Raw genomic sequence first — 11,028 nt, 5'->3', positions numbered from 1 at the left:
GGAAAAAATTTAAGCACGAAGAGTGCTACCAAGTTGTGTTAGAAAATATAAAATATAATCGACGATCGACTTTTGTATTCGATACGACGCATGATTTGGACACTTATGAGAATAACGAGGAAGATGATGAAGGACCGCAAACAACAACTCAAGGAGAGACCGGTAACGACACAGATGGGGGAGACATAGAGAACACATATCTTCGTAAGATGGGGAAAAAAGCAGCAAAAAGATTGAAGAAAACAGGGAGAGAGAAATCCAGTCACCAAGAGGAATTGATGGGAATAATTATTAAAGAACAACAAAATTTCAATACTCATTACCAAGCACAATCAAGATTCAAGATGGAACAAAGAGCAGCAGAGTTTGCAGCAAAACAAGCTGAACATGCTGCAAAAATAGCCAAGCAAGCTGAAGACGAAGAATTTCGCATCATTATGATGGATCTTGAAAAAATGGAACCTGTACAACAAGAGTACTTCCGACTTCGCAGGGCGGACATAGTTCGGAATAAAAGAAACCAATCTTAACACAAAGGCGGAATAGTTCAAACCTTAATTATTTCTCCTATTTAGTGATTAGTAGTATTATTATGTTTTAAATTTCTTAGTATCTGAACAATTAGCATTATTATTATGTAATTTTTGGATTTTAAATTTACTTCCGTTGATTTGAATTAAATTTCTACTTTTTTGAAACATACGACCTTAATTAAAACTTGAGGATGTTTACATACAAAGAGATAATAGAAAGGAAATGACAAACGACAATTTTTAATTCCCATATTCTGCCCATATATATTCGATCAAGTCATCACGCAAGCGAATATGTGCATCTTTGTTACGCATTGCACATCGGCGTTGCTGAGCTCTAATTTGGGAAAACTCGTCATTATTGCCTCTTAATATATTAACCGGTGTTGCGTTGCTAAGTTGTTCATAAACATGTGGCCAGTCACCGGGTAGACGCTCATCCTCGACTATCATATTATGTAAGATAATACAAGTTTTCATGATATAGGCAAGCACATCTGGATTCCACATTCTTGCAGGTTGTTTGATGATTCCAAATTGTTGTTGAAGTACACCAAATCCCCGTTCAACATCTTTTCTTGCACCCTCTTGCATCGATGAAAATATTTCCTTTTTCCTACCCACCGGATGTTTAATGGCCGTAATAATAGTAGGAATCTCTGGGTATATTCCATCACCTAGATAATACGGCATATCATATGAATGTTCGTTCACCTCATAGCTCACCGGCGGTGCTTTTCCTGTTACAAGACTTCGAAAAACATATGAACGGTTCATAACATTAATATCGTTGTTAGAACCGGGCATACCAAAAAAAGCATGCCAAAACCATAGGTCATACGACACCACTGCCTCCAACACGATACTTTCGCTCCCTTTATACGCGGTGTAAGCCCCAGATTCTGCCGACAGACATTTATCCCATTTCCAATGCATGCAATCTAGACTACCCAGCATCCCAGGAAATCCCCGGTCTTTGTTTTGCTTGAGCAACAGTTCAATATCACCAGCCGTTGGTTCACGCAAATATTCTTTCCCATACAAATTCACAATCGTCTTACAGAACCTACGAGTAGCTTCCAGCACAGTTGTTTCTCCTATGCGTAAGTACTCGTCTATTGCATCTGCCGCACATCCGTAAGCTAACATTCGTACTGCTGCTGTTACTTTTTGATGAGGGTTTAATCCTAAAACTCCACAAGCATCGGGCTTTTGAACAAAATATCTGTTTGCATTGGTAACACCTTCCACTATCCGGTTAAACAATTGTCGACGCATTCTAAATCTTCTGCGAAAAACATTGAGTGGTTGGTTTGGGTACGGAGAGAAATAGTCGTTCCATAGAAGTTCAGCCCCTGACTCACGATCTCTTGGTATTCTGATACGAGTTTGAGGCCATTTTGAATTTGTAACAAGGACTCCCAAACTAACGGCCATGTTATTTTGCATAATTGCTATTGCATCATCATCCGAGGAATAAAAACTACTATTAGAAGAAGAAGATGAAGAAGAAACAGAAGAGCAATAATGAGCGGTTTTCTCATATTTTTCCATTGCTATATGAAGCAGAAGAGATGTATTGTTATTCATATATTGAGTGAAACCAGTCTTTAATTTATAACCCATTTTCAAGAGCATTAAAAAAACCAAAAATAGATATTTTTTTGGGTTCACGCAAATGTGTTTTCCAAAAAAGATAAAGTGTTTGTCAGTGACCTGATATGACAATACTATATATGATTAGACTATACTATATATGATATGACTATACTATATAAGATAAGAAAAGATAACTCCAAAGACAGTTCATCTAAATAGTCATAACAAATTAACCCTTCATATTATCATTATCCGAAGTGGACGATCTTGGTGCCACAAAAGGCATGTGCGTTCTCGGATTGGTATTGACTGAGGACATTGTTGAAGCTGATCCCTGATTCATACCACTCCAAACTTGTGATGGCAGGGTTTGGGAAAAGGAACCGTATCCAAGCTGAGGTTGGACAGTGTGCGGCATACGGAAAAGAGATAGTTGTTGCTGCAAATCAACGTTCGCATTATTTAGCCTTTGTATTTCTGCTTCTTTCGACATGATAACGTCCATCCTCTCCTTCGTTTGTTTTATTGTAAATTCGCGAAATTGTTGATTAAAATCAGCATTTTCTTGAAATAATGTGTAAGCTTCATGCTGTGAAGAAAAAATAAAATATATAAGTACAAATATACCAACAAAAATCGAACGTACAATAAAAAGTCGAAAGTACACTTACGTGGGATGATAGATGTGGAGGAGGGATATGTACATGTTCAACAGGTTGTTCAATTGGGACCGTATACAAGTCACCGACATACCCATATGTTTGGGCTTCCCAAATAGGATGAGTCACGTAATCTTTGGAGTTGGTTACCATTGTCCAGTATTGTAAATATATATCATAATCTTTAACAACTTGCACTATCTCTGTTGCATCGACCAAACCTTCTTTTTTTAGGCGTTCGGCTTGAATATTGCCAATATCCCCTATAACTGTGTGTAGTCTTATAGGAACAGCGAAAGTACAATGGTTTTGCCGCCAACACCTTTCACCAAGATACATGTTGTGATGTACAGTTAGAAAGGGAATAAGAATTTAGTAAGTATGTTATATAGGAAAAAAGTATGTTATATAGTAAGTATGTTATATAGAAAAAAAGTATGTTATATAATAAAATTTACAAATTAACTCACAATGCCCATGTAAGAAAATATATATCTCGAGTCTGATAGCCGCATAGCCGTGCATCCCATATCAGATGCAAGAACTTCTCTGTATGATTCCCATGGGCGCCATGTCACTTGTTCAGCAGTAAGCTTACTTAGTAAATCCCTACAACGGAAAATATCATTTGTATTCTTCGGTACATTCCATTTAGAAGATACGGGCCATTTTTGTTCTGTACTCGCCTCTGGGATTTCTGGTCGACATATGCCCAGGTATTCATACCCCCAAAACTACTCCATCAAAATAATTAGCCAATTTAATAACTTAGCAACAAAATAAACAATGAGAGGAAAAATAACTAGATTGAAAGAATACCTCTAATACTTGGAATGGACCACATAGTGCCTTCTGTCTCCTCCCAGATAAACGGAGTGCCGCATACAATTTCGAAAACGCAGCACCACCCCAGTCATACGTGGATACTACATCAAGATTTTCAAAAGCAGCTAACCATCCAGCATCAATATAAGTCTTTGCATTAGAAAAGAAAAAATGTCCCAAAACATACATGAAAAAGGCAATTGCTACTCTATGAGCAAGGGTGCTATCATTTTCAGCCGCAACCAACTTGTCTTCGATGAAATATGACCTTAAATATTTAATTGTAATTGAATTTGAAACCCACGACGGTGCTTTTGGACAGAGCGTGACATCTTGGATATCCGGAAAGATATGCTCACGAACATGTTCAAATTGGTACTTCCCCGAATCATAAGGAACATCAGGCCCATCACCGATACTCAGTCCAGTCAACATGAGCCAATCTAGGGGGTGAATCCCGTCTCACCAAATGGGAAGTGAAAAGTGTTTGTTGTATCCCAAAACCGCTCAGCAATATAATCAACCATTGAATGGTTGGTTTCGCTACATTGTATGTCCAGTAAATTTTGCCATCCCGCTTTTTCAATAATATATTTAGCTCTAGGACAGTGTTGTGAAATAGTTTGATAGTGATGAATTACCGATGCCAAAGATCCACGATGTTGATACTTCAATTTGTGCTCCCCTGTAAATGTGATGTCCGTAGTAGCGTGCGGTTTATCATCTTGCAGTATAGGAAACCTACCTAACCGGGGAATATCAACCTCCTTAATTGTACCAGTAGCGATTAAGTTATAATCCTCTTCGGCTACAGATTTTTGTTTCTTGTTTGTCTTCACGCGACCATTGAAACGCGCTGTGAATTTGTTCAACATCTGTGCACACACAATATAGATGCCGTTACATTATTAAAAGACCAACCCTCATTAACGAATATTTTTATTAGTCCATCACCATTTATATTCCAAATACTATAAATCCTTAACACAAACCATATCAATTCCAAATTCTATAATTCCAGAAACACAAATTAAATCGTCACCGATGCATTTCCAAAATCATTACAAGATTCCACAACTCAATTTAATCACTTCAAGATTCCATAAAAATCACTAAAAAATCAATTCCATACTCACGCAATTAGCTCTTCTACATATGTAACTCCCAAAATTTACATAACTACAATTTACATAACTAAAATTAATCACCTCAAAATTCAATAAAAAACAATACAAATTCAATTATTGGTAACCATATTCACATACAACATGCAGAAAACCAATAATTAATCCAATAATTTACATAACTACAATAATTTAAAATAATTTAAAATTAATCCAATAATTTACATAACTACAATTATTGATAACCATATTCACTAAAATTAATTACCAACAGACAACATGAAGAAAAACAATAAAAGGAAGCTCTCAATTGAAATAGGTTGATTGAAACAGTTGAAGGGTGAGAACTATTTCCCACATAATCTACATAACCACGGATTTTTACAATACCCAAAAATCCCATCTCATCAAATTTTTACAATAACACCGTGGAAGCTCTAATAAATTTTAGTGAATAGATTATAAATCAAATAAAAATTTACAATACCCACAAATCAAACTATTACAATACCCACAAATAAATTTTTACAACCACTGTGGAAGCTCTAATAAATCTAACTATTTTAAAAAAAAAATTTAACCAAATTTACATAATCATCAAATATGGTTTTTTTCACATACATATTAATCTCTAAAAAAACATAAAACACACATACCCAATTAAATTTAACCAATTTCATATTCATATTTGTTCGTTAAAACCAAATTTTAGATAAACTATTTTTAACAAATAAAACCCTAAATAAATTATACAACAATATGGATAAAATAAAAGAGATTAAGAAAAAAAAAAACATACCTCTTTTGTAACCCGGGTTCATCAAGTATCTTGGTTTTTTCTTTTCTTTTACTGCTCGTCACTGTGATGTTTTTGTTAAGAAGCTGTGTTTGTGGGCGGTAGAAACAAAGAAACAAAGAGGAGGTAGAAAAGAAAAGAAGAAGACGGAGAAGATTAGGGTAAAGGGAAAGTGAACACGTGGGCTATACGTGGTGGTTAGAGATTGGCCGGGCTTTAATGCCACACGTGGTAGATACGTGTGTTAATAGAAGTCCAACACTATACGTACGCCTGCCATGAGGCGTTGATTCCTTCATTCGCATGAGAGAAGAGGAGGCGTTGATTATACGTACGCCCCACGTCAGGCGTTGATTATACGTTCGCCTCAAACAGGCGTTGATTATACTTACGCCTCAAAACAGGCGTTGATTATACGTTCGCCCCACGTCAGGCGTTGATTATACGTACGCCTAAAAACAGGCGTTGATTATACGTTCGCCTGAAACAGGCGTTGATTATACGTCCGCCTCAAAACAGGCGTTGATTATACTAACGCTTCATTCAGGCGTTGATTATACGTTCGCCACACCAGGCGTAGATTATACAAACGCCCCTTCTCCGAGCGTGAAATATATGTACGCCCCACAACAAGCGTATTCTTTACCAACGCCCCACAACCAGCGTTAACTATATCTCCGCCCGGCCCAAACGAAGATTATACCAACGCTCCACATGCAAGCGTGGATTATACGTCCGCCCGACTGAATATACTTCACTGCCTTAACGTGACACTACAGACTAAACTCAAATTTGATCGTTTGTTTTGGTCTTTGATCTTTGGTTTTGATCGTACCACTGTGGACGCTCTTACAGGATACTCTTTAGTGCCTTTGAGTTCCCTGTTGGTTAAGTAAAATAAAAACAAAATAAAATAGGACCACGACTAGAACAGTGAATTTGCATAAACCCTTAATAACAGCTAGTGACAAGTCTATAAAAAGGAGATAAAAGATAAACTAATGGCTATTGCATTTCTCAAGGGTTATAACAGAAAATTATCATAAACCCACATTTGGGCCAACAAAATTCTGGACCCTGACCACATAAAACTTTATAGGACTAGAGGCCAAAGAAACCTAGCTCGCTTGCTCTTTCCTTCTCAAATGTCTCAAAATACTGATATATAATTGTGACAGCAAGAAGAATCCCAGTTCCAGAACCTATAGCTCCCATGAAATCTGCCAAAACAGTTAAAGCCCCAATACACATTCCTCCAAAGGCTGCTGCAGTAGGTATGTAACGGTTAAGTTCCTTTTGTAAATTTGATTCTCGATGCCCAGGCATCACCATTTGTTGCTCCTAAAGATCACCAGGCAAAAGAGAGTACAACTTTGTTAATTTCCAAGTACAGTATGGGAAAAAAAAATCAAGATCAGAGCTTTTTCTCTAAGTTTACTCTCCCAATATAGTTTGAACAAAAATCACAATTGTTAAAAGATGTTGTTTCTGTAAATCACAGAAGATGTAACCAGGTGTCTAACAACTTTTCATGTGATATATTAAGCTTAATGTTTACACAACTATGACAAACAAAGAGGGGCGACGGTCATTATCGGACCAGAAAAATAATTCTGATGGCCAACACAAACACATAATATGACCGTAACTTCATAACTAAACCTAGTCTACATAAAATTACATAACCTTAGTCGCCATTCACAAGACCAACAAGATGAGTCCAGATACCTGGACCAGACAAACGAAGTTGACACCAGCAACATCTGGATGATGCCAGGCTCAAGCTGAGCTATCTATGGAATAATCAAATTTCTATCTTTGCTACAGCAACATCATACTCATATATGCTTAACCTAAATTTTTAAATGCCTCTATAGTACAGCAGTACTTAGACAACACACTAACATGAACAGATTATCATACCTTGAGTTGCTTGGCAACATCTCTAGCAGAAGATCCAGAAACTTCGATCCATGTTTTCGAGAATAGTGCACATGCTGACAGCATAAACACAAGATAAAACAATGCGTGGAAAGGATTGGCTGCCATATCAGCCAAGCTGCGAATTGAGATCCCAATATCAGTAAGACAAATTAGCACCATAAAAAAACTAAAAAAGCAACGCAAATTCAATTTGCTCATTAATCGCCACAGGAGAAATAATATGGAAGAAAAAAGGTTACTACAAACCTTGATGGCGCAGTGATATAGTACGCTATACCACCAACAGGAATGAACTGGCCACCTGAATATTCAGACTCCTTCCATTTGCCTAAAAGATTTACGAGGAAATTGCCGCTGTACCTCCTGTACAGCAACTGTACAAAATAATATTGATGTTGAGTTCTTAATCTTTTGATTGCAAAATAAGAATAAAATTATAAACCAACCCTGCTATATTTTTACCTGGGAAATGAAATAAAGATTTGAAACTAGTGCAGACTGTAAAATGATGGGCATGTTGGAGGTGTAGAAAAGCTTGATTGGATATGACCCTTGCTGTCCACGTGCGTTTTTAGACCTTACAGGCAACACAACCCGGAACCCTTGGAAGTAAATGACAATTAGGAAGATCAAGACTGTCGCTAGTAGATTTGTAACATTCGGAAGGTTTTGTCGGTAAAAAGCCTCACGGAGCGCACGGACCTTGTCTGTTCGCGTTATCAATAGATGGAACAAGGCTATAACAGCACCTTCAAATTCAGCTCCCCGTCCACTGTTAATGGTTGTGGGGCTAAAAGCTTTCCAAATGATGTTTTCACTACAAGGAAACGAAACAAATCAGGGGGGTGGCATGGAACAAGACTCCCAAGAGCAAGAAATGAAGAGTGGAAGAGTAATTACCAGATATTGGTTGCGATAAATAGGGAAATACCAGACCCAAGACCATATCCTTTCTGAAGAAGCTCATCTAAGCATATCACAATGATTCCAGCAAAGCAGAGTTGGATAATGATAAGGATTGCATTTCCAACTCCAAGTTGGCCAACACTACCATACATTCCAGACAGAACATAGGCAACAGCCTCACCAACAGCTATCAAAATACCCAACAACTTTTGTGCTCCATTTCTATGAACAAAAATGACAACATCAGGTAAATGATACTACAGAAATTCATCCAGACAACAAATACTTTAATGAAAATATGAAGAAATAAAGCACATGAGGTGCACTCTGCAAAGAAAACATAAATATCAACACTTTTCTACTAATTGCAGCCAGGCAAGTCATGCTTGACATAACATTTTCCCTTGAAGACTGCAAGTGCATTGGTACCAAAAACTCCAATTTATAGAAAATTTTTCAAGTTTTAACTGTTTAAAGCAGGAGAAGCGAACTAAAGTTAAGCCCTCCTGATTCACGTAAAGTTTATATTCATTGGTATTGCCCACTAAGTTCAGCCATGTAAGCTAATCAGCAAACACAGCTAGTAATTCCTTCGACAACATACACAAAAAAAAAAAAAAAAAAAAAAAAAAAAAAAAAAAAAAAACAGACCAAGGACAAGTGTGCGGAACAAGTACCAAAAGAAAGATGAGAAAGTAAGAGTAAGTAACAACCAGAGGTGGCAAAGAAAATACAGATACACCCCACCAAGCAACAAAAAATAAAAACTCGAAGACATCTAAGAGTAAATATTCTGTAAGAAGCACAAGGAAAGTGATATAAAGCAACCCACTTACAAGAGAGCACGATCTTCACGAACGCTGTTGTCCACTTCGATAATTTTTGACCCAGCTAAGAGTTGCATCACCAGCCCAGATGTCACAATAGGGGTGATCCCTAGCTCCATGACTGTACCCCGGTTTGATGCAAGAATTACTCGCATCCAATAAAATGGATCAGCACCTGTTGTCGAGTGTATGCCATATAGTGGGAGCTGACTACACACTAGAAAGATGAAAAGAGAGATCACAGTGTAGATGACCTTCTCTCTGAAAGGAACTCTCCGGTCAGCACTCTGAACTTCTGGCAAAAATGACAGAAACGGTCTGACAAGATGTAGCACTCGAAAGCCTCCTCCCATTGTGAGAAAAGCTCACCCAGTCAAACCTGTTGTTACCAGTTGACATGATAAGTTCACACAGGAAATCAAACATCTGTAACTACCATTCTACGTAAGAAACCAAATATGAGCAACAGATATCTAATGCAGATAAAGGAAAAGCATACCGGGCTAATTGATTCTAAGAAACTAAATGGAAAGGCGCAGTCAATTGCTTGGTTAATAACCATTATGGCATGAGGATAAGAGAAAAGAAGACAAAGATGTAAAACAAAACTACATTTTAAATGTGTGCAGAATAAGGAAAAGAAATTTTATTGGGTCAAACACAAAATCAGGTTTAGCATTAAATAGCAGATAGCAGATAGCAGCATATAATAATTTCCAGAAAAACTTCCTACCGAACAACCACTAGGTTTCAGCCATCAAATTAAACTAAGCAATACATGTCCATATTAGTAGTGGGATAAATTTGAACAATTGCTGACGTAAATGCTTAGAGACAACTTTCTACCTCTAGGAGCTTTTATATTATGATATAAGTACAATTAGATTTTTCGAGGAGTGCGTTATACCGGCTAACTAATATAACTACTTCCTGCAATCATGTCATTCTTCCAAAACCGTTGTTATTGAGGTTATTTTGCAACATGCAAGACTTGTACATTCCAAATTCTAAAATTCTCTATGCCTAGGCGAAAACGAATTATAAACCAAAAACATGCAAGTAGCGGAAAATCCCATCATCACAAATTCAAAATTACCAAGTAATTCAACTTTTCCCAAAAAAGGAAATCTAATCTCAGAAAAAACATACACAAAAACTAAACCTAAACACTGCGTGATAACACATATAAATTCATACATGCAAAGCTATATTTAAGACAATATCCAAATAAATAAAATCCATTCATAATAAGATTTCAGATTTATTTATCAACAGATCCATAACGAATGTTTGCACCATTGACAAATTCTTAATTGGAACTAGTTTAGAAATCAAAATTCTAAGCTCACCTTTCTTTTAGATCCATATGTTGAAATAAGATTCAGATGATTAAGACCAAATTAACAAAACAAAACACAAGAGAACTAACCAGGAACAATCCAGATTTATTTGAAAGTCAACAACAGAAATTTTATGTATTCAGATCTTCAAACCATGAAAGCATCAAAAGAAACTCAAATACAGAAATCTTATTTTGATCTTCACAAATTAATTGAAAAGCGGAAACAGAGTCTGGGCTTACCCTTGAAATTTGAAGATCTCGAAACCCTAGAAATGTGAATGCTATTCCGTGTCCTGTCTAGCACATATTTATTTACCCTCGTAGTATTAAAACCACGACCCCCTTCGGTTTCCTCTACGACCAATAGCTTCCTTTTATATTTTACCATTAATATGACGAAAATACCCATACAGCTTATCACTCCCTCTCCACGACTGACACGATCGATATTATCTCGCTAAATCTCTCGACCG

The 11,028-nt window shown here is 36.8% G+C and overlaps 1 protein-coding gene across 1 annotated transcript; it reads right to left on the bottom strand.

The window, feature by feature from the left end:
* Positions 1-6,450: 6,450 nt before the first annotated feature.
* On the bottom strand, positions 6,451-10,909 carry LOC113356353 (protein transport protein Sec61 subunit alpha-like). Its single transcript, XM_026599466.1, has 7 exons — positions 10,796-10,909; positions 9,223-9,592; positions 8,381-8,608; positions 7,943-8,297; positions 7,727-7,854; positions 7,460-7,595; positions 6,451-6,877 (listed from the first exon to the last, which is right to left on the bottom strand). The coding sequence occupies exons 2-7, from the start codon at positions 9,564-9,566 to the stop codon at positions 6,638-6,640; spliced, it is 1,431 nt and encodes a 476-aa protein (XP_026455251.1). The 5' UTR covers positions 9,567-9,592; positions 10,796-10,909; the 3' UTR covers positions 6,451-6,637.
* Positions 10,910-11,028: the final 119 nt, after the last annotated feature.

The sequence above is a fragment of the Papaver somniferum genome, chromosome 3 (genome assembly GCF_003573695.1).
Source record: "Papaver somniferum cultivar HN1 chromosome 3, ASM357369v1, whole genome shotgun sequence".
NCBI classification, from domain to species: domain Eukaryota; kingdom Viridiplantae; phylum Streptophyta; class Magnoliopsida; order Ranunculales; family Papaveraceae; genus Papaver; species Papaver somniferum.
The sequence above is the reverse complement of the archived record's forward strand: the minus strand, read 5'-3'. Positions and strand labels throughout refer to the sequence as shown.